Genomic DNA, 23,563 nt, shown 5'->3' with positions numbered 1-23,563 from the left:
GAGCCCACCGCTCGCTCTGCGCCCACCAGGCGCCTGGGCAGTTTCACACGCTGCTGCCAAGGACAGGCCAGCGCCCTCGTGTCGGTGGACACACGCGTGCGTTTCTGCTGCATCCATTCCCAAGAGTGAAATTACTGCCTCCTGGGGCTTCATGTGCACAGCCCAGCAAATAACCCCAGGTGTCCAAGTGGCTGAGCCAACGGACACTCCCAGCGGCACCGCGGGTTCCGGCCGCCTCACACGCTGGCCCATACTCCCTCCTTCCCGTCCGGTTTCGCCCATCATTCCAGAAGGCTCCTGACTCTTACCATCCACAGTCCACCTGCCACTGTATCTTGGTTTCTCTCTTATGTTCTGCACTCTCTGAAGTTATTAAGACTGTTACCTGCAGACACTGCGTAGTGACTCAGGGACAGAACCAGAACTGCACTCTCTGAAGTTATTCAGACTGTTACCTGCGGACACTGCGTAGTGACTCAGGGACAGAACTAAAAGTCACTTAGCTCTGCTCTGCTAACTGCTTCTCCTGTTAAAAGCAGCGAGAAGAACACTGCGGTGCACAAAGTACTTCGCTCTATTTTTTATTCTCTCTGTTACAATCAGTTCCTACAGAATTCTACATTTTCTTCCTGCTCACAGACACTTCCCCAAGTGGCTTTTATCCGCCCACATGGACCACACGACATCGCTAACACACCTCTTCAGACGCCCCCGCCGCCGGAGCGCCACCAGAGTCATCTGAGTCGTCTGTGTGTGTCTCCCAGCAGCATGGGAGAGAAAAAGAAAAAGGGCTTTCCTGGTGGCTCAGGGGGTTAAGAACCCGCCTGCCCGTGCAGGGGACATGTGTTTGATCTCCTGTCCGGGAGGATCTCACATGCTGTGGAACAACTAAGCGCGGGGGCCCCAACTACCGCGCCCGTGGGCCTGAGAGCGCGAGCTCTCCAAGGGGAGGAGACACCACCACAAGAAAGCCGCGCGCCACCACGCACATAGCCCCCGCTCGCCGCGGCCAGAGAGAAATCCACACAGCAACGCAGACCCAGCACAGCCATACACCAACCGAGGGAATGAATTTTAGAGACAGAAAACTAACAAAAGCTTCCTAAGTGAGGCTCAGAATGACAACCCACAAGCAGAACAGCTCTCAGCGCAAGCTTCCCCAGCTCCAGCAGCGCCCGCCCCGAACGTTCATCTTTTTCAGCCAGGAAAGGCTCCTGCCCCCCGGCCCCTCTCTCCAGCCGCTCCTGCTTCCAGCGCCGCCCGGAACACAGCTCACACCTGCTGGCCTGGGCGCCCCTGCCTGCCACCTTTTTGGCCAGGGTCCCCTTGCCCAGAACCCACCATCCCAGACCATCTCCTTGAAAACTCGGTCCCAAGTCGCTCTGAATGAGTCCTCCTCAGTGACAGCAAGCTGCACCCTAGCCGCCTGCCAGCCAGAGCTCCCACCTGCATCCCACTCGCCTCGTCCACCAAATACTGTCCACCTCCACGGCGAGAACAGAAGCCTATGAGAGCAGGCCTTTTTGTTCACTTTGCTCCCAACCAGTAGCCCAGTGATTAGGAACAGTGTCCAGCAGAGAGTAAGTGCCCAGCAAGCACCTGTCAACACAAAGCAGGAATCGAACTCCCAGGAGCAAGAAGGCCGCGTGGAGCAGTCAAGGCCTGCTGCGTCTCCCAGGCGGGAGGGCCCCGCGCCCCCCCGTGCACTCAGGCCTCCCTGGCGGCGGGAACCCCGCCTTGGTGAGCTGCAGCGAGAGGAAGAGCTGTTCACACAGGACGGCCACACAGAGCCCTGAGCAGCGACATCCTCGCCCTGGTCTATCTGCCCCCACCACGGCCTCTCTGCCAACCTGCGGTTATATCCATTCATCTGCCCAAAGAACATAAGACAAAAACCCTGATTCTATAAAGCTCCACTGGCCTTGTGGATAACCAACCTACACCACAAGAAAAGGATGTTTTCCACCTTCCTGCAAAGGCTTCCGTGCTTCCGTGTGTGCACGCTCAGTCAGTTGTCTCCGACTCTGTGTGACCCTATGGACTACTGCCCGCCAGGCTCCTCTGTCCGTGGGATTCCCCAGGCAAGAACACTGGAGTGGGCTGCCAATTCCTTCTCCAGGGGATCCTCCCAACCCAGCAAGCCATCGCACTGCAGGCAGATCGCTCACCGCCTGAGCCACCTGGGAAGCCATTAGGAGCTTTTATATTTTGCTTTACATAATATAAATATAAACAAGCAACCTCTTAAGGTCCCTCCAAGCCCGCTGTACTTACTAGTTGAGAATTTCCAAACTGAATCCCCTCCAGCCTCAGAAGCACGGCACAGACGCGGCTTCTCCAGGGAGTGCTCCCCGAGTGCCCACGGGAGAGGCCGGTCTTTGAGGTCTTGGGCTGGCCTGAGCGTCCTGGACGAGCTCCTCCTAACCCACCTGGTTCACAGGTTTCCCACACACACCACGCAAACCCCCTTAGGGAGCTCTCACTTCCTGACCCTGCCCAGCACAGGAGGGGCACACACCATGTACACCCCAAAAGTTCTGCATGACGATGGACAGGCACGTTTCCAAACAAGACCACCACCAGGCACCGTCCCCACGCCAAACACAACTCATCCAAGATGGACCACGGCCTCAAATGCCAGAGCTAAAGCTGTAAAACTCTCAGCAGAAAGCACAGAAGCAAATCTCTGTGACCTTAGGTCACACAAAGCCTTCCTGGATATGACCCCAGAAGCACCGGCTAAAGAAAACAGACCAACTGGACTTCATCAGAACTAGCAATGCCTAGGGCTTCCTGGCGGCCCAGTGGCAAGGGCGCAGCACTCTCTCTGCCAGGACCAGGTCTATCTCTGGTTGCGGAACTAAGATTCAGCAAGCCACTCAGCACAGCCAAACAACCACCAAAAGAACAGAAGCCAAAACCTATTGTGCTGCAAAAGTCCATCAAGAAAGTGAAAAGACAACCCACAGAACACAGACGAAACCATGTGTCCAATAAGGGACTTGAGCCTAAGGCACATAACAAGTGATCTGAACAGACGTTTACCCAAAGGAGGTGCACAAAAGGCCAACAGGCCCGTGAAGAGAGGTCCGAGCCCTGGGGCCCCCACCCACTGGGGTGGCTGCAATCCGGAAGGCAGGCAGGAACAAGGGCTGGCGAGGTCGTGGGGAACCTGGAACCCACACGCTCGGCGGCGGGAAAGCCCGGCAGCCAACCTCAAAAGGTCAAACACGGGTTGTGAGCCGATGACGCCACTCCTAGGTGGACGCCCACGAGAAATGGCACAGCAGGCCCACACAGAGACGGGCGCAGGGACGCTGGCATCAGCGCCAGTCACGACAGCCAAACACGGGGACAGCCCAGCCGTCCGTGGACAGGGGCACAAGTAAGAAAAATGTGAGTTATCCATACAACGGAGTACCATTCAGCCATAGAAAGAAATACCGATCCATGCTACAGCACAGAGGCCAACTCTGAAAACACTGCTGAGCAAAAGGAGTCGTCGCTAAGGCCTTCAAAGCATTAATACACGGCTGTATTTATACGAAACTGCAAGAGGAGACAAACCCACAGAGGCGGAAAGACTAGTGGTTGTGTAGTCTGGGGGACGAGGGGTTTGGAGGAGAAGGGGGGCGGCTACTGACGGGCGCCGGATGATGAGAACGTCCTGGAATCAACCGTGGTAAAAGCTGCATCGCTCTCAGGGCACACTAAAAACCACCGAGCGGCACCCTGAAGCGGGCGAGTTACGCGGCGTGTGACTCAAACCCCAGCAAAGCCTCAAAAATGCCTGAGGAGGTCCTTCTCTGCTCTGCAGTCCTGTGAACATGGGCTAAGTGTCCTCCTAGCCCGGGATGGAGCCTGGAAGGCAGACGGCTCGCACCCTGAGGGAAGGCGTCTGCTAAAAAGGAAAAGACCAGCCACCTGCAAAACCCTCCGGGTGGGTTGCAGGCACGAGCGAGAGAAGCTGAGCTACGGAGGCCGCTGCAAAAATGCCACGTGGACACGCTCAGGGCCCCGGGGACCTCCCTGGCGCCCACACGGCTGTGAAGCTGCAGGTCCGTCAGAGCAGTCGCAGCCACTGAGTCCAAGAAACCCCTCAATACAGTGTTTTCCCCCTTCCTCCTCCCCCCACGGACCCAAAAGCAGGATGAAGACGGTCACTAGGCAGAGTCCACCACCACTGAGGAGGCATGGCCACGTCGGAACCTTCTGGGTCCTTATGTAATGTCTCCTTAGCCCTGCAGACACTCCAAGTAGATACCCTGACCTTACTTTACAGACGTGAGACCTGGAGGCCCCCCGGCAGCAAGGCCAGCCAGAGGTCAGGGTGAGCCAGGTGACTCGTGGGGCCAGAGCCTACGTCTGGTGAGGGGGTTCACGGGGCCTCATTCGACGCCCACAACACGCAGGGGACGGGGGGCACGCCACACTCCTGGGCCAGTGATCGGGGCGCCTCGATGCAAACACCCGACCGCCCCCCCTGTGGCTGTGAGCGAGCAGCTCAACTCTCTGCACCGTTTCCTCATCTCCAAAACGGGGACAACACCAGGCACATTACTGGTTGACGGCAAGAATTTTTAAAATACGGTTATACGTGCAAGACACAGCACAGTGCTCGGTTTTTCCAGGACGTGCGCCCAGACACAGCCGCAGACTGAAATGGACCGCTGGGCAGGGCGTGCTGGTCCCTCCAGAGCTGGGTCCCACGGCGACGCGACGCCCTAAATCCCATGAGAACCCCCAGAGCACAGACCGCCCCGGCCCTCGGGAAGGGCACGCAAACTACTGACGTTCACGCCGACCCGGCTTCTCTGGCTGCGAGCTCCTCCCTGGGACCAAACCACACAGAGAGGGAAAATCGCTCGTTTGCTTCCTTAGGACATCACAAAACTGAAGCCCAGGCCCGGAAGGAGTCGCCTAGCAGACGGTCTCCCCTGACCCGACTCCCAGCAAGGGCAGCCTGCCGCCCGCGGAGACCCTGCTTCTTCAGGAACCGGACAAACCTGCTTCTGGAAGGGCTCATGGACTCTGTTCATCAAAATCTCCTCGGGCCTCTCCCTTCTGGAATGCTTTCATGTGGGGACGCCCAGGGACTTTTTCCAGAGCTTAAAAAAAAACCACTATTTTAGCTAACTCGGGAAATCTTGGAATTCCTGACAAAGCAGAAGTTCAAAGTTCCAAAAAGAATACTCATCTCTGTTCAACTCAATCTGGTTTTGGTTTTGTTCTTTTTTAAAAAAAAAAAAAAAAAAAAAAACCTCCTCCCAGGCCTGGATGGTTTCGTCTAACAGTGACTCAGGTTTTCTAGGGTCTCTGGACATGAAAGCCAGGTATTCCAACATACCTGGCAGCCTCCCTCTCGGGGTTCCAGCAGACGCGGCACAGAGAATCTGCGTTTGCAGCCGAACTCAGTCCCTCTAATAAAATCCCAAGCAATCACCCAACGTTATAAGCCAAGTGACATACAGTTAAATTCACTTAAACAGATATTTATTGATCACAGGGAGGGAGACAGGGCCCCTGCCTGCCGGCTGCCTTCGGGGCAGACGACTAGGAAAGCAGTTAATCAAGCTGAACACGGAACGCCTCGGAAACTGGCAGGACAAGCTAGGAACTGTGAAAAATGTCACAGAAAGAGAAATACTGAGTCAGTTCTCCCCCCACGATTAAACCTGCACTGAAGGCGGAGAGCCGGTTCCGCAGAAGAGGAAGGGCTGAGCGCCCGCCTAGCCCCGCCCACCCCAAACCCCAGAGCTGGAGGCCGAGCCACGCCAACATGACGGGACCCAGCCCGCGCTTCACGCGCCGGAGCTGCTGTTCCTGAGCTCTCACACCCACCGCCCGGGACGGAGCCCCTGCAACGCCCCCCAGGCTGAACGTGGGCTTCCGGGGGGCAGAGGCGGGCTGGGTCCCCGCTCGGCGAGGACACATCCTCTGGGCGGGCGGACGCTCCCTTTCTGGAAAGAGAAGACCGCACACCTCACGAGGGTCTCGGGTGGTCTCCACCAGAACAGGACCCTGGAACCGCCTTCCTCTCCGCAAAACCCCCTGAGGACCGAAGCATCTGTGTCTGGGAGGGGCTGGTTACTCAGTCAGAAGCCGATCCTCCAGACAGGCTCCGTAAGGGGCCCGCGGTGCAGACAGCGGAGTCGGTGTGAGGTCAGACCCGACACGTTGCCGGAGGGGACTCCAGCGCGGCCACCTCGAGCAGTAGCTGCCGGGCGAGTCAGTCTCTGAGTGCCTCAGTTTCCCCGTCTGTAAAGTGGGGCAGGTGAGACCCCTCGCTCCACAGCATCACTGCGGGATTAAGCTAGTTCACGCGTCAGGCACAAGGAAGGCCTTAGCCATCACTGCAAACATGCAGCACCACCCCCCCCGCACAGCACCCCACCCAGTCCCCCGACCAGGGAGGTGGAGGACGGGATACCTCTCCGCCCAGCAGAGCTCCTCTCGGGAACAGAACCCCCCACGGCACACGGGGAAACCTGAGCCTCTTGCAGAGACGTCCAAGAGACCCCGACTCCACCGTCCCCCCCACGAGGACCCGCGGGGGGCGGAAGCCACCCCGAGATAAGGGCCTGCACACCGCAGACTGGCCTTGGGGCCTGAAGAGCTGACCTCCCCTCGGCGTGAAGCCCCGCCCACCCCGCCACCTGGACTGGAACTTCTCGGGAGCTAGGAGGGAGGTGGAACTAGGGTTCCGCAGATAATGAACTGGGCAGAGTCAGGAGTGCCACCCGACTCCGTCCCAGCCCAGGGCCTCTGCACGTCCAACAGAGGCAACATTCCCAGACGCCCCTCCTCGTGACACGCGGTGCCGGAGGCCCTGCGGCCCCTTCCCGCTGGTCCCAGGGCCCCGAGACACCTGGGCTCGCCAGCGGGCTGGGCCAGCGCCAGTATAACCAGACACAGACATCGGAAACAGCGGACCAGCAATCTCCTGCTGACGAGCTGCACGGTCCTCCTTTGGGGGTGGCTGTTGACACAACAAAACACGCATCTCGTTATAAATACATCTGCAACATTAACCAGAGGGTGGAAGCTGAGAGGCCAAAACCCCTACAAGACCATTTTCAAGCAAGACCCCCGGCGCCCACCTCTGCCTGTCAAGCTGCGTTATTAGCAGATCCACTCAACGTCACAGGATCTGGGACACACTGGGGTTTCCCTGAACCTTTTCTCCTGGGAAACAGACACAGACACACAGGTGTGCAAGACGCCTACGGACAGTTTTATGTACAACACACGTGGCTGGGCCTGTCCAGGTCAAAAACGGAAGAGAGCGTTGCGAGGGCTTCCCTGGTGGCCCACGGCTAAGGCTCTGCACTCCCGGCACGGGGGCCCGTCCCACCCCTGGTCAGGGGACTGGACCCCAGAGGGCACAGCTAAGAGCCGGTGCAGCCAAATTAGTAAGCACGAAGATTTAAACGCTGACAGCCCTGGGGTCCTGGAAGCCCCATCCTGTGCCCGCACAGGCGCCCCCTTCTCCGGCCAGAGGGGACCACAGCCCCATCTCACGGTCTCTCCCTTGCTCCTCATCTACGGCCTCACCACCTGCGTGAGCGAGCCCACACAGCAGAGTCTGACTGCACGGTGCGAACGTCACGTAAACAGGAGGCACGCGGTGTGTCCCTCCCTGGCTTCTCTCTAACACCCTCGGTAGAGGGCACAGGGACTCAGAACTTGTACTTACAGAAGGTCACTAAGCAGGACACGACCAAGGTCGTCTAAGGACATCGCCCCAGCTCTCAAAGTCTAACAACGGAGCTTACTAAACCGTGGTTCCACACGCGTAGCTGACAGCAGCCATCACCTCTAGGCCGGGGAACTAGTTTAGCAGGAGAGAGGCTTTGTCTACCAAGAGCAAGCATCAGGACAGTTTTTAATGCTGACTCCCGGCGAAGGATCACATTTTACCACCTTGTACTCTACAAGCATACACACACGCCCCTTGATTCACTATCCCGCAGACCTCAAATAGGAAAGCGTGAAACCTCCTTAGCAGCGCAGAATAACGCTAAGGGAGCCGAGCAGACCAGAGGCGTGTAAACACGCCTGAGGTTAACAATGGCCAACACACACACACAGGAGCAGGAAACAGGCTAAAATCCGCGGTTGTGGGCTCACGGGCGATTTCTCTCTAATCCGACGCTCGTACTTGTGGTTACCTTACTTGTGCGACCTTCTCCTCGAGTGCACAATCACACACCTCATGAAACCTTACTGGTCCGGTTACGACTCACTCATGAGACTTGTAGGCAAGAACGTCACCAGCACAAAGCGGGCTAGAGAGTCTCAGAAAGGTGTGTCCCAATACTTCCAGAGTTGCCTCCAGACCTTACACCAGCTGCCCGGGAACTCATCAGTCATGAATCTTCACCTCACACGTGCTTAGTACGCATACTTCAAAGTGGGGAAGAGAGCTGAGGGCCCCTGAACACACCCATCCCCACACCCCAAGGGCACGTGTGTCCTCCCACAGCCAAGCGAGCCAGCAACAGCGCCGAGGGCAGCCTCAGCCTGCTCCTGCAGCTCCACCGGCGGGGCGCGCCCACCCCGGCCACACGAGGCTTCAACGCTGATCGTTGGTGTTGGTCAGCTGTTCAGTCGTGTCCAGCTCTTTGCGACCCCATGGACTGCAGCACGCCAGGCTTCCCTGTCCTTCAATGTCTCCAGAGTTTGCTCAAATTCATGCCAACTGAGTCAGTGATGCCATCCCACCATCTCATCCTCTGTCGTCCCCTTTTCCTCCTGCCCTCAATCTCTCCCAGCATCACGGTCTTTTCCAGTGAGTCGGCTCTTTGCAACAGGTGGCCAAAGTACTGGAGCTTCAGCCTCAGCATCAGTCCTCCCAGTGAACATTCAGGCCTGACCTCCTCTAGGATGGACTGGCTGGATGTCGTCACTGATGCTTTCCCCAGGAACCTCTACCTCGAGTCTGGTTGTGATTTCTTAACTATTCTACAATGAACACAATCAAAGGATGAAAGATGAAAACGCTACCGTTCTTCAGAGGGTGACATGGTCAGGGGTGCGCTCTTTGAATCCCTGAGGGTGCAGGCCGCCAGCCTGCTCACTGGGCCTGGGTTCTAATCGCCGGGGCAGCTTGTCTTGACATGCACTGCAGGCCCCAGGGAGACCACTCCCATCTCTCCAGCATCTCACCACTCCAGCCTCTCCCATCAGCCTGAACGCTGCAGGCCAAACATCTCTTTTTCTGGTGCATTTTTCTCGGGAAGGAAAAAATAAACCAAAACAGAATTCCCCTACCGGAACACATCACTTTCTTGCTAACCACAAATTCTGGCAAAATCTGCTCTACGTAGGAGAGATTCAGTTCCTCTTTCCTCAGATGGACACATTTTACCTTGCAAATTGTGTGTGTGTGTGTGTGTGAGAGTGAGAGAGAGAGAGAGAGAGAGAGAGAAACAGAGTTCAAAGAGCATTAACACCCATTTAAATAACACTCGCACAGCTACCATTGTTACCAAACTAAAACGTGATGCCACCCTAAAGAGCGCTTAGGGTGACAATGTAGTTCCAGGGACTCTCCTGGCGGTGCAGAGAGGACTCCGCACTACTACTGCAGGAGCCCCCGGTCCCATCGCTGGTTGGGGAACTAAGATCCTACATGCCGCCAAAGAACCCAAAAAAACCACATGTAATTCTATTCCAACAGCAGAGCCCTGACTCCATTAGCAGATGCTGGGATATAAAGAAAAATAATGGTTTCTGTCCCTCAGGAGCTGACAACAGAAATGTGTGTGCTGGAGGGAGAGAGGACAGGAAGGTATTTTTTTGCCCCAGCGCAGATGGTACTTTAAAGTATAATTTAATCCGTCAAATGCATACATCTCAAGCGAGAGCTCAGTGAATTGCCTGACAAATGCATCCAGGCCGAGCGGCGGCATCCGGGTGGTCGCGGGAGCACAGGGGGCATGGAGACCACGCGGGTGGGGTGGGGGGAGGGCGTGGAGACCACGCAGGCGCACAGAGAGGCTGGCAGCCAGCTGCAGAGTTGCTCGGAGGACAAGCAGAGTTCAGGGGATGACCCCACCGAAAGCCAGGAGGCCCCCCAAGGCTTGGGAGGACGAACCGTTCAGAGCTTCCTGACCGGGCGGCAGGTACGGCGTACATTCCACGAGGGGCTACAGGAGAAGTGACACGGATCACTCGGGACACGGTGCTTTCACTGCCAAGGTCTAGAGTCCAATCCCTGGTCAGGGAGCTAAGATCCCAAGAGCTATGAGGCGCAGGGAAGAAGGAAAGAAGGAAGCGAAGACAGGTTTAGGTCTGCAGGGTTGCAGGAAAGCAGGGCTGGGACCCGGTGGTAATCTGTACTCTTATCCAGCATGATGCAATTCCCAAAATCAGGTTAGACAAGCAACCACCTATCACACTCATTCTTAGGCACTCCAGGGCACCATCGCCGAGCTGTATAACCTCTGAACAGACTGTGAAATAAACTCTCATGCTGCGATCAGAAGACAGGGTTCCAGTCAGTCAGATATTTTGATGGTTACAATTTTAATATGAAATCCACAACAGGCCTAAGACCAAAATACAAAAAGAACAGCAACAAAGCAAAAAAAAAAAAAAAAATCCCATAAGAAAATGGGCCAAAGATAAGAACAGTCAGTTCAGGAAGGTCACACAAGATCAAAGCACCACAAGAAACCACCTCGCTGATAATTGAAGAAACAGAAATTAAAACAAAAATAAAGCAGGTTCTTAATTTCTCTAATGCTGAAGGAATCTTTTTTTTAAAAAAACATGGCACTTCATGGTGATGAGGTTACAGGGAGAAGATGCCTTCTGTCACAGGTATAAACTGGCACCAGCTATCACAGAGGACAACTTGTCAGCATTTGTTAAAACAAAACAACGTGCAACCGTGCTTCCCCGGTGCCTCAGTGGTAAAGCATTCGCCCGCCGATGCAGGAGACACAGGACTGATCCCTGATCCCGGAAGATCCCACATGCTCAGAGCAACTAAGCTGTGCTCGAGAGCCCAGGACCCACAGCTACTGAACGCTGTGCCTGAGAGCCTGTGCTCCGCAACAAGGCAGCCCACCGCAATGAGAGGCCCACGCACCACAACCAGAGAGTGACCCCTCGTCAGCTGCAACTAGAGAAAAGCCCAGGCAGCGAGAAAGACCCAGCACAGCCAAAAACAGAGGATTTCTTTAAACTGTGTGCAACCCTATGGCCCAGCGATCCCACTCCTCGGGGCGTTTAAGGCAGCACAGCCAAAAATAGATGATTTCTTTAAACCGTGTGCAACCCTACGGCCCAGCGATTCCACTCCTTGGGGCATTTAAGGCAGAATGTGAGTGCCTGCTCAGTCACTCGGTCGTGTCCAACTCTTGCAACCCTATGGACTGCAGCCCACCAGATTCCTCTGTCCACGGGATTTCCCAGGCAAGAGTACTGGAGTCGCTGCCATGTCCTCCCCCAGGGGATCTTCCCGACCCAGGGATCAAACCCGAGCCGTCTGTATCTCCTGCACTGGCAAGTGGGCTCCTTACTGATGGGCCACCTCGGGCAGCCCTCACAGCAGACTGATGACCTCTGAAGGACCCACACCCTAATCCCAGAAAACTGTGAACCTGCTCGACCACACAGTAAAGGGGAACTCAAAGCCGACACAATTCAGGTTGCTGGGAGAGTCCTCCTGGGTGACCAGGTGGGCCCAGTGTGACCCGAGGAGCCCTTAGAAGTGGAAGAAGTGGACAGAAGTAGGAGTCAGAGACAGGACAGGACAGGCCGGCGCAGCCTGGGGCAGCTGGAGCAAGGGGTTATCATGCGGAAGGCATCTGGGAGGCGGGAAAGACCAAGACACGGCTTCTCCCCCAGGGCCTCAGGATGGAACGTAGCCCTGCCCACAGCCAGATTTTAGCTCAGGAAAACCTGTTCTGGCTACAGACCTCCTGGACTGTAAAATGAGAACTTTCTGCTGGTTAAGCCACTTTGTGTGGGGCCATTTTTGTTACAGCAGCAGCAGAAAACCAATATACGACCGTAGGGAAACACACGCGCGGAGGCGCGAGGAGGCATGCACTGTCTGAGCACACGAGTGTAAACACAGGAACAGCATGAGAGGGTCCATCCCAGGCTGGTAAGAGGGGGGTGAGTGCCAATCTACACTGTTCTCAGTGGTGTTTGCTTTTTTTTTTTTGGTAAGGGAAATGCGATTATCTACATATTGTAAAATTGAAAGTTAAATTTTTAGGAAGGGAGTTAACACTCCCCGCTTAAGCTTCCAGGGATTAGAATATGCTATGATTCTTGGGGCTCCCCTGGTAGTACAGGGGATAAGAATCTGCCTGCCAATGCAGGGAACACAGGCTGGATCCCTGGTTTGGGGGGACTCCGCATGCTGTGGGGCAACTGGAGTCCGTGTGCCCCAGCCACCGAGCCAGCCTGCTGCAACGGCTGAAGCCTCCGTGCCCAGAGCCTGTGCTCCACCGTGCGAGAAGCCACCACAAGGAGAGGCCGACGCACGGCAAGGAGGAGCAGCCCCTGTTCCACGCAACTAGAGCAAGCCCTCTCTCAGCAACAAAGACCCAGGGCAGCCAAAAAAAAATTAACTTAAAAAAAATTTTTTTTAAACATTAAGCCTGAAAACCACAGTGAACATCGTTTTTTCCGACAATCCCAAAGGCACTACAAAAACCTAGACCCCCATGGTCCCCACAGCTAATACTAATAGTGAGCTACGGCTGTGTGGGCAGAACACCAGCGAAGATGGAATTCCACAAGCCACAGCTTCTTCAACAGTCAAAATCAACCTTTGCTTGAGCAAAGGCACCTGAAACAGGCTGGCTGACCAGCCCACGCTGGGCTCAAACGTGTGACCTCCTGAACACAACGTTCTAACCATGAGCATGAGCCGTCACACGCTACCCCTTACAAAGCTGCAAGTGAAAGGAAAAATTAAGGCCAAGGGTGGGGAGCGGCGGGTCTGGTGTCTAAAGGCACTCAGGCCAATCCGGAGCACTGTCCACCCCCACCCGGCTCCCAGCAACTTCATTCCACTCCCATCTCCTTTCCTCCCTAGTGAATATCGTGTTTGGATAAAATTCACTCTCAAAGACGTATTTTCTGATTGCACCCCATCTAACCACCATCCCCACCACAACATACCCTCTTAATACTGCCCACTGTGGGCAGGCCACTTACCTCTGGGTTTTAGCTTTCCCAGTTTTGTTTTTTTTTTTTTAAGTGCTTTTTTTGGTTGGTGTTGTGTTTTTCCTCTACCATGCCACCTCCCTCAACTGGACGCCTAATGTTAACAAAATCACCACAGCCCCTAACAAGGCCAGCTGCCAGTCTCAGACAGCGGGGCTGGCTGACTCCATGATGGCGGCCAGTGGGTGAGTCCTGCAGGAAACATTCAGGCTGTCCTTGCACCTGCAAAGAGAGGCCAGAACGACCACCACATCCAGCAACTCCGAACTGCTTTACATCCCCAGGGGAAGAAGCGTTCCTGCTCAAACGCCTCATGTTTCCAAAAGTGACCTGGACAAGGAGTCCAGTGTGGGCACCTGAAACAGGCTGGCTGACCGGCCCACGCTGGGCTCAAACGTGTGACCTCCTGAACACAACGTTCTAACCGTGAGCGGAAGCCGTCACACGCTACCCCTTACAAAGCTACAAGTGAAATGAAGGCCAAGGGTGGGGAGCGGCGGGTCTGGTGTCTAAAGGCAGATTCACCCAGGGTCTTCAGGGCACTCAGGCCAACCCAGAGCACTGTCCACCCCCACCGCAGCCCCCAGCAACTTCACTCCACTCCCATCTCCTTTTCTCCCTAAGGAATCAACCGTCTTACAGCCCTTCAGGGCTCACTTTAAGCATGAGCTTCTCAGGGACACCTTCCAGACCCTCCAAACGGAGTTTCCAACTTGTGCCGCCGCCACCACCAAGAAGCTGCAATAACTCACACCCACATGTATCCTCCAGTTGGAAGGCTAGAGGGGGTACCATCCGAGAAAAGCCAAGCCTCCCGCGTGCTTCTCAGCGTTCACGCTCACCCACTAAGAAAAGCACTTACGGAGAAACACGGCGGGCTGGCCGAAGAAACGCTCAAGTCCTGAGCCGCCGCAGTATGTGCCAAGGCCCGGCAAGTCCAGGGACACGCGGAGGGCAGATGGGCACGCAGGAAGCGCAGGGCGGGCGGGTCCTGCGGCCCCGAGGGGCCCGGACAGTCCCGGGGAGACGCAGGCAGAAGCGCGCGGAGAGGCGCAAACCCGGACAGGTGCTGGGGTTCTGAGCCGCGGAGCCACGCGCCCTCCTGGGCGTGGACCGGGAGGGGCCGTGAGAGGGGAGGACCCAGCAGGCGCGGGGAGTCCGGGGCCAGGAAGCGAGCCGCAGGCCGCAGGGCCTCAGCGGGCGCGGGCCGGAGCCGCGCGGGGCCTGGGGGCGGCGCCTGCCATACCTGCCGCTGGCGGGTCCGCCTCCTCGTCCGCCTCTGCCTCAGCAGCTGCAGCTCCGGGCGCGGTGGGCAGCCGGTCCATCGCGCCGCCGGTCATGTGAGCGCTCGCCACGTGACTTCCTCCGCGCCCGCCGGCCTGGGCCCGGCCTCGCCCCGCCCACGCCCAGGGTTGGCCACGCCCACTCCCGGCCTATCCCCGCCCGCCCCGGGCCTGCCCCGCCCGCTCTCGGCCTCGCCACGCCCACGCCCCGGGTCCGCCACGCCCACTCCCGACGTCGCCACGCCCACTTCTCCGCCTCTTCCCGCCCCGCCCCGGCTCGGCTGCCACGCGGAGGGCAGGTGGCGCGGCCCAGGCGCGCGGTCAGCGTCCAGCGTCCGCCGCTCCCTCGCCCGCCCAGTCAGCCCCCAGCTGCCTTCCCTCAGGCCCCCACTCACTCACTCATCCATTTATTCTCTCACCTTCTGGTCCGCTCGCCCGCCCACTTCCTCGGTCGTCCGCCCGCTGGTCCATCCGCTCGTTCGTTCAGCGACTCGCCCACCCGCTCCCTTAGCCACCTGGTCATTCAGTCGTTCCCTCGCTCACTCAAGTCCCCGGACTGCCCCCTGGAGGCCAGGCGGGCCTGTGCATTTGCTACCCTCCCCTATCTGGAGGACGCAGTGGAGCGGGTGCCCCGACTTCCAGAACAAGACTGTGGGAGCGCCGCGCAAGAGCGCTCCCCCGGCCCTGGCCGGGTTAAGGGATCCCGGGATGCGGAGAGCCTCAGCTGGGGCTGGAGGAATGAGGAATTCGGCGGGAGGAAGGAGCGGGTGCCCACGGGCCCCGAGGCATCGCACAGCTGCGAACGCTGTGGTCTTCCTGGAGCTAAAAGCGGAGGCCGAAGAGGAAGCTGGAGCGACTGGTGGGGCTCCGTTAGGGAGGGCCTTGTTCCCAAGGTAAGGACCGTGGACCTGCTAATACCGGGACAACTGTTAACGCCCAGGGAGCCAGTAACAGCAATCAAGAGCCCAGAGCCCCAGTCAGGGTCCTAGGAAGGAATCCCCTCCCCAGGGAGCTAGTTCTCTTTGCTACAGTCACCGGACATCTTTGTGAGCCAACCAACAAGGATGCTGTCCCCCAGCACAACTGAGGAAGTGGTGTGCCTCTCCCAGAGACCAGCATGGAGAAGCTTTCCCAAGTCTCAGCGGGATACTGTCTCCTTCCGCCACCGCAGGCTTCCTTTAAGCTGGTTTTGCATCGAGTGATGTGCTCAGCACTTTCTCCCCTCCCGAGGGCGCGCACACACACACATTGTCATTGTCTCCCGCTCCCTCTCTCTCTCTCCATCTCTCTAACTTCCTGGAAGTATTTGCTACATATCTGTGTCCCTCCAAAAGATCCTTATTCAATGCTTAAACACTCACTGCACCTTGAAAACTGTGAGGCACTAAACAAGCATAAAGTTAGACATTACACGAGAATAACAGCATGCATGCGTGCTAAGTCGCTTCAGTCGTGTCCGACTCTGCGAACCTATGGACTGCAGCCTGACAAGCTCCTCTGTCCGTGGGATTCTCCAGGCAAGAATACTGGAGTGGGGCACCGTGCCCTCCTCCAGGGGATCTTCCAACCTAGGGGTCGAACCCACATCTCTTGCATCTCCTGCATTGGCAGATGGGTTCTTTACCACTAGTGCCCCCTGGGAAGCCGCACAGATAACAGCATATTGAATTTATTGTTTTACTTGAACACCCCTGATGTGGTCAGGCAGCCTCTGCTGTACTTCAGTGTCCACACCTAGGCTGCAGTAACCACCTGGGAGCACTTACATATACCCCGCCTGAAGCCCACCCTCAGAAGCTCTGATTTAATTGGTCTCAGGTATGGTCCAAACTCGGGATTTTTTTTTTTAAGCTCCCTGGATGATGCTAAGGTGCAGCCTAGGGGGAAAACCACTGCTCTACGTTGAAAGTTTGTTTTATCCTTGCAAACATTTCTTGAGCGTCTGCTCAGCGTCTGTTTGTCATGGGAGAGGAGAGTGAAGGACCCCACATAGGGATAACCAGGAGAGGTCCCCACCTTCCAAATTTTCCGATGGAATTAATCAGAGGAGCAGAACACAGCAGGGTCCTCACACCACGCAGAGCACGGTGTGTGCCGAGGGCCACAAGCATGGGTGCTGTGGGAGGAGAGATGAATGGTTGCTTCCACTGTGACAGGCTGTGAATCCCTCCAGGAGAGAGGAATTTAGCTGTTACGAGCTGTGGACTACACTGCCAGACATCGCTAACAGTGAAAGCATGCTTGGGAAACACACCTCAAAATATGTCTGCCTGTAATGTCTTTAGATCCTCGCCAAAGAAGCCTAATCCCTATGCTATTTCTGTTTCATTCAGGAAATGGTAAATAGAAAATGGAATCTCTGCTTTTTTAAACCCTTTGATTAGTGGCACGAATTCAGTTACATTAAGACTGTTAATGTATTCTGAGTCACTTTTTTCACTTTCCCTTCAGGAAAACGAGAACAGTATAAGTGAACTGACAGAACTCGGGACGCAGGACACTGAAGCCGGGACCCAGTGTGCAGGTGGAAAGGGGCCGAAGGGCTCTCACCGGTCGCCCTGCAGAGATGCAAGCATCTCCAGGTCCTACTAAAGGCCTTTTCAGAGAGTCACTAGAATGCCTATTAATAACCGTACATGTGTTTGTCAGCGCAGGCTCGATCACGCTGCAGTAACAATCCCCAGTCTCAGGCCAGAAACGACAGAGGAGCCGTATTCAGCAGCAGCCCTCGGAAACCCAGGATGAGCGGGCAGCCACCACTCTGGATTCCTGTCCTCCTGACAAAGAGAAAGTGCTCGGAGCGTCTAACTGCTCTGGCTCAGAAGCACCACAAGGCTTCTACTCACGACTCATTGGCCACAACTAGTCATGGGTATACCCAACCACAACTGGAACATTTTACTATGCCCCTGGAAGACAGCCAGCCAGAAACGCCTGATACACAGCACTAGATGCTAACCACACTAACCAAGCTAACATTTGCTGAACATGCCTATTATGTGCTGAGCACCCTTACATATGCCTTTTCCTTAGAAACTCATCGACTCCTCACAGTAAATCTAGAAGATAGTAGTATGATTATCTCCATTTTGGCCAGGAAAGACCCCACAGCTAGTCAATAAAAGATCTGGGGTTCAAATCCACACCGTCTGGTGCCAGAGACCATCCTCAGGGCCCCTGCAGCACTTCCCCTGTGCGATAAAGCTGGCAGTTTATCTTCAAATGTCCTAACCCGCAAATTCTGCTCCACTCATAAACACTCCCCTTGTTTTGGGAGGCTGGTAGGGAAGCTGCCTGTGGCTCTGAACCATAACACAGGGAAGAGGAAGAACTCTAAAGGTACAGAAAATTATAGTTTCATTAATAATATCAATCATCCCAAATTTCTTTTAAAATACTAGGTTTCAAACACCACGCTAATTGACGAACCAGTATCATCTCATTTAATACTTCGACAATCATGAAATCAAATCGTCCTCTGACACTCTGGGTTACCTGCTCACGCAGCGCCTCTCCAGTCTCCGTTCTACAGTTCCTGGGGCAGTCCAGCAGCTAACACTCTGCATCCATTGCGGGGGTGCAGGTTTAATCCCTGGTCAGGGAACTCAAGTTTCCATCCTTGATGACGGAACTAAGGTTGTCAGAGAACTGAGATCCCACATGTTTCACAGCACAGCCAAATAATCATTTAAGAAAATAAACATTAAAAAAATAAAATTCCTGCCTGGAGTAAAGGGGTCTGCTCACATCCTCCATGAGCCCCAGGACGCTTTAAATATCTCAAAGAAGTTGGCTGTCCTAATCAAACTTTATTTGGGGGGTTTCTATGTTTTTATTTGGCTGCGTGAGATCTCGGCTCCAACACCAGGGACTGAACCCGAATTCTCTGAGTTGGGCTCCCAAGTGGCGCTAGTGGTAAAGAACCCGCCTGCCAGCGCGGGAGACGTAAGAGACTAAGGCCCGATCCCTGGGTCAGGAAGATCCCCTGGAGAAGGAAATGTCAACCACTCCAGCACTCTTGCCTGGGAAATCCCGCGGACAGAGCCTGGCGGGCTCCAGTCCATGGCATCGCGAAGAGACGGACACAGCTGAGCGCGCGCGCACATTCGTAACCACTGGGCCACCAGGGAACTCCCTGTCCTAATTCGACCTTGGACAAGCTACTTAACCTGCTTCCGTTTGCTCACATGCAAAATGGATTTATCAAGATAACATGCTCCAAAAAGTTGCCCTGGTCCAAGTTTTTAGTAAGTTTTTAATGAGAGACTTATTAGGACGGTCTGAACCGATGCAGAAGTACATTCACTCTGTTCCCCAAACAGAAATGCTAGCTAACATTTTACCCCAAAACCATTTTTTATTACATAGCTGGATTCAAAAGCAAGAAAGAGTGCCCCATAGGGGGAACTTTAAGTTACAGGGATGAACAAAAACTGAAGGAAACAGCTCACAGAGCTTTCAGAAGTACTATGAGACCCTAGGAACTTGGGTTAAGGCGAAAGGAAGGTTTAGGTCCCAGCAAGCACGGGAGACAGAGCTGAACTTCCTAGACAAAATCAGAGTTAATGAAGGGCTGACCCACCAGCCTCCAGAGCAGCACGGAAGCTGGCTGTCCACAGTGGACCAAGAGTGGAAAAGGAATAATCCTTGAGGCAATCCCACTCCAAGATATTTACCCACAAAAAATAAAAGCATATGTCCACCAAAAAAAGGCTCATTCCTAGAAGCCACATGCAAAGAGCTGAAAACTGGAAATAACCCAAATGTCTATTAACAACAGACTGGATGAACATATTGCTGTGGCGTCATGCAATAGATTGCCACACAGCAGTGAAAACAAAAGTACAGAATACTACTGTGAGCGCTGGGGAGCAGGGTATTGCTGCGACGAACACCTGAAAATGTGGAACTGACTTCAGAATTAGGTAATGAGTAGAGACTGGAAAGATTTTAAGAAGCACAGCAGAAGACACCTTGGTTGCCTTGAATAGACTGTTAGTAGGCATATGGATGTTAACCATTCTGCTAACTGTGGTAAAGAAAACCTGTATCATCTTAGACGGTGGTACTTAAATGGTCATAAACAGACTGTTGGTGGGAATAAGGACACTTCAGCCAAGGGCTCAGAGGAAATGAGGAACGTATTGTTGGAAACTAGATGAAAATGGGCTCATGTTCTGCAGTGACAGAGCGCTTAGCTGAACTGTATCCCACAGTTATATGGAAAAGAACTTATCCAGGTTGCAGAGTGAAAGTCACTTCGTCGCGTCCGACCCTTTGCGACCCCATGGACTACGTGGTCCGTGGAATTCTCCAGGCCGGAATACTGGAGTGGGGAGCCTTTCCCTTCTCCAGGGGATCTTCCCAACCCAGGGGTTGTCTCCCACATTGCAGGCGGATTCTTTACCAGCTGAGCCACCAGGGAAGCCCAAGAATATTGGAGTGGGTAGCCTAGGAGGCTCACCATCAGGAAACTGTGCTTTGGAGAGAAAGCCAAGGCTGTGGCTGAACAGCGCTCTTCTAGTGCCGAGAAAGGAACGGAACGTCACAGTATCTGGTGACACAGAGGGCTCTCGGAAGAGACTAGGTCTCTTCGAAGTGAAAATAGAGATGGGATTATCCAGGAAAGACCTGTGGATGAGCCCCTTTTCCAGTGACGTCCATGGGAGAGCCATAGGTTCCTGAGCGTGTTTTATCAGTAGAAATACGGCCAGCTAGGACGGACAGGGACAAAGAAACAAGAAATGAAAGAAGGCTGCCTGACCCTCAAAATTCCACAGGCAGGAAACAGCCGCATAATGCTACTCAGCTGCGAACATGTGCTAACCCTTGATGAAAAAGCAAGAAGACTGAGGGTGGGGCCGTGGGCCCGGAGGGCAGAACAGGAAGCCGCAGAGGGGAATTCCTTGGCCTTGAAACCTGAGTGTGCGCCATTGGATTTCAAAACGTTACTATTTATTTACTTACTTGGTGCCCCAGGTCTGAGTTCAACACACAAGATCTTTTTAATCTGTTAAATTATTTACTTAGTTATCCTTTCGGCTGCATAGGCCTTCCTTGCTTTGTGCAGACTCTCTGGTTGCGGCGAGTGGGGTGTGTGGGCTTCTCGCTGCGGCGGCTTCTCTGGCCACCGAGCCCGGGCTCTGGGCGCACAAGCTTCAGCAGCCGCAGCACGCGGGCTCGGCAGCTGTGGCGCCCAGGCTGAGTTGCTCCCCGGTGTGTGGAATCTTGAGAGTCCCTTAGGCAGCAAGGAGATCAAACGTCAGCCCTAAAGGAAATCCACCCTGCCTATTTGTTGGAAGGACTGAAGCTGAAGCTCCGATACTTTGGCCACCTGATGTGAAGAGGCAGCCCCAAAGGACGTGAGATTGAGCAAACTCCAGGAGACAGACAGTGAAAGGCGGGGAAGCCTGGTACACTGCAGTCCTTGGGGTCACCAAGAGTTGGACACGACTTAACGACTGAACAGCAACAACGTGGAGTCTTCCCAGACCAGGGATCAAACCCGTGTCTCCTGCACTGGCAAGTGGATTCCTGTCCACAAGATCTTTTTAGCTGTGGCATGTGGCATCTGACCAGTTCCCTGACCAGGGACTGAATCTAGGCCCCCTTCATTGGGAGCACAGAATATTAGCCACTGGACCAGCCACGAATTACCTGGATTTCAAAATTGCTTGGGACTGCAGTTCCTCCCGTTTTGAAAGAGAAAGTCTGTAGCTGTTACCCTATTCCTACCAGTATTGTATTTGGGGATTAGATCACTTATTTTCTAAGTACACAGATGTAAAGGAATTTTGCCTCAGGATGAATCACACACTCAGTCCCACCCATAGCAATTTGCATTATTCAAATAATGAGTCTTGTGACTTTTGAGCTAATGAGATTTTGATAAGATTCTGGACTTTGGGTTGATGCTATAAAGGGTGGAGACTTCAGAGGATGTTGAGATGGGATGAATGTACTTTTTTTAGTATTTATTTATTTGGCTGTGCCAAGGTCTTCAGGGCAGTAGCAGGATCTCTGATCTTCATTACCCCACGTGGGATCTTCAGTTGCCTGCACACTCTTACTTGCGACATGTGGAATCCAGTTCCCTGACCAGGGATGGAACCTGGGCCCCCTGAGTTGGGAGTGGGCAGCCTTAGCCACTGGACCGCCAAGGAAGTCTCAAGGACTATCCTGAATTACCGGGGCAGGTTCGATGTCATAATGAAAGGGCTGCACAAAAGGAATCGTCAAAGACTGTCAGAGCTAGGCAGAAGGCCACGTGATGTTACAGGCAGAGACCGAAGTAATGGAGTCACGAGCCAAGGAACGCCGGGAGCTTCTAGAAGCAGGAGGATGCAAGGAAGGGGTTCTCTACTGGAATCTCCAAGAGCAACAGTCGTCCCAACACCTAGATTTTAACCCTGTGAGTCTTATTTCAGACTTGTGACCTCCAGATCTGTGAGACGACATTTTTGTTATTTCAAGGCATTAAATTTGTGGTACTTAATTCCATTGAACTATACATGTTTAAAATGGTTGATGTTATGTATATTTTACAGTTTAAAAAGGAAAAAACTGAAGCCTCCCTGGCTGTCCAGTGGGTGAGACTCCGTGCCCCCAGTGCAGGGGCCTGGGTTTCAGTCCCTGGTCGGGGAACTAAGATCCCATATGCCTCGAGGTGCGGCCAAAAGGAAAAAGGAAAAAACCTTCTTCGTGAATAAAACTCCTAGTCCAGATGGCTTCTCTAGTGAATTCTGTCGAACTTCTAAAGGGAAAAATAATAGCAATCTAATGCAAGCAGAGCATATGCCAGGAATGCGGTGTTGGTTTCATTATTTAAAAAATCAGTGTAACTCATCATATTAGCAGAAGACTCTTATGAGGATCTCATACGCAGAAAGTATAAATTGCAGAAAAAAATAATGCAGATAAATTCTGACAAAATCTAACACCCGTTCACAATTATAACTCTGCAAACTAGGACGATAAGGAAAGCTCTCCCTGGTAAAGAGCATCTCTGAGAGTCTAGCACCACCATCATACACCAAGTGGAAGACTGAACAGCCTCCCCCAGGACTGGCAATGAAGCAAGACGGTCGCTCTGCTACTCAGCGTCGACTGGAGGCCCCGCCTGTGACGTGGGCAGAAGGAAGGCAGAGGGAGCGGAAGGCAGGCGCATATGGAAGCGCGTTTTAAATTAAGGGATTTTAAAAACAAAACCCCAAGTTGAATGAGAAGAACTGACTTTACCAGGAATGCAGGACACGGCACCAACACACAGGGATCTACTGCCTTTCTCTCTCTTAATATTTCTTTTTATCATTGGTTTGGCTGTGCCGGGTCTGCGTTGCCGCACGAGAGAGCGTTGGTTGCGGCCTTCCAGCTCTCAGATGTAGCATGCAGCATCTAGCTCCGTGGCCAGGGGTTGAACCCAGGCCCCTGCCCTGGCAGCATGGAGTCTTGGCCACTGGACCACCGGGGAAGGACCAGCTGTATTTCTGTACAGTGTCAACAAGGGTTCCCTGGCGGCTCAGTGGTAAAGACTCTGCCTGCCAACACAGGGGACACAGGTTGGGTTCCTGAGTGGGGAAGATCCCCTGGAGAAGGCGATGGGAACCCACCCCAGTGTTCTCGCCCACCAGATCCTATGGTCAGAGCCCGGGTGGACTCGAAAAACAGTCAGACACGACTTAGCGACTAAACAACGACATAGTAGCGACAGACAGATGGAAAATTCAGAAACAAAACCATTTCCCTAATTCATCCAAACTCGCCGAGTGTCGAGTGAACCCTAAGGCGGACCACTGACTTCGAGGGGTTACGATGTGCCAGGGCAGATCCGTTCTTGGTAATAAACCCGCCATTCTGGAGACTGGTGCTGACGAAAAGTGCGAAGTGATGCCTGTAGGGGCAGGGCGCACATGGGCGTTCTCTGCATCTCCCTCTCAATTTTGTTGTGAACCTCAACTTCCCTTTAAAAAGTAGTCTTAAAGAAACTATTCCCCCAAACTCTGTAAGAGTCTGATACCAATGTAAGACAAAGACATTAAAAGAAAATCACTCTAATACCAAAGTCAAACAAATACAAGAAAACTACA

The 23,563-nt window shown here is 54.1% G+C and overlaps 1 protein-coding gene and 1 long non-coding RNA gene across 6 annotated transcripts in view; one reads left to right on the top strand and one right to left on the bottom strand.

Annotated features, from left to right (window-relative positions):
• SNX8 (sorting nexin 8) overlaps positions 1–23,563 on the bottom strand; it is a 70,066-nt gene that overhangs the window by 23,075 nt on the left and 23,428 nt on the right. For 3 of the 5 annotated variants that reach the window (XM_027961894.3, XM_060406092.1, XM_060406093.1), the window contains exon 1: positions 14,441–14,536. The exons of 1 other annotated variant lie outside the window; for it this stretch is intronic. In XM_027961894.3, the coding sequence (XP_027817695.1) occupies positions 14,441–14,534 (94 nt within the window). In that variant the 5' untranslated portion in view covers positions 14,535–14,536. Of the gene's footprint in view, positions 1–14,440; positions 14,537–14,896; positions 14,964–23,563 lie in introns of those variants that run through there. One more of the 5 variants, XM_042240611.2, reaches the window with a different exon arrangement.
• Positions 14,752–22,201, top strand: LOC132658591 (uncharacterized). The gene is made up of 2 exons (XR_009598432.1): positions 14,752–15,370; positions 16,929–22,201. It is a non-coding gene; the product is annotated as an uncharacterized LOC132658591 (long non-coding RNA).

This window comes from Ovis aries, chromosome 24 (assembly GCF_016772045.2).
Source record: "Ovis aries strain OAR_USU_Benz2616 breed Rambouillet chromosome 24, ARS-UI_Ramb_v3.0, whole genome shotgun sequence".
NCBI classification, from domain to species: Eukaryota; Metazoa; Chordata; class Mammalia; order Artiodactyla; family Bovidae; genus Ovis; species Ovis aries.
Note: the sequence above shows the minus strand (reverse complement) of the source record. Positions and strands in the feature narration are given on the sequence as shown.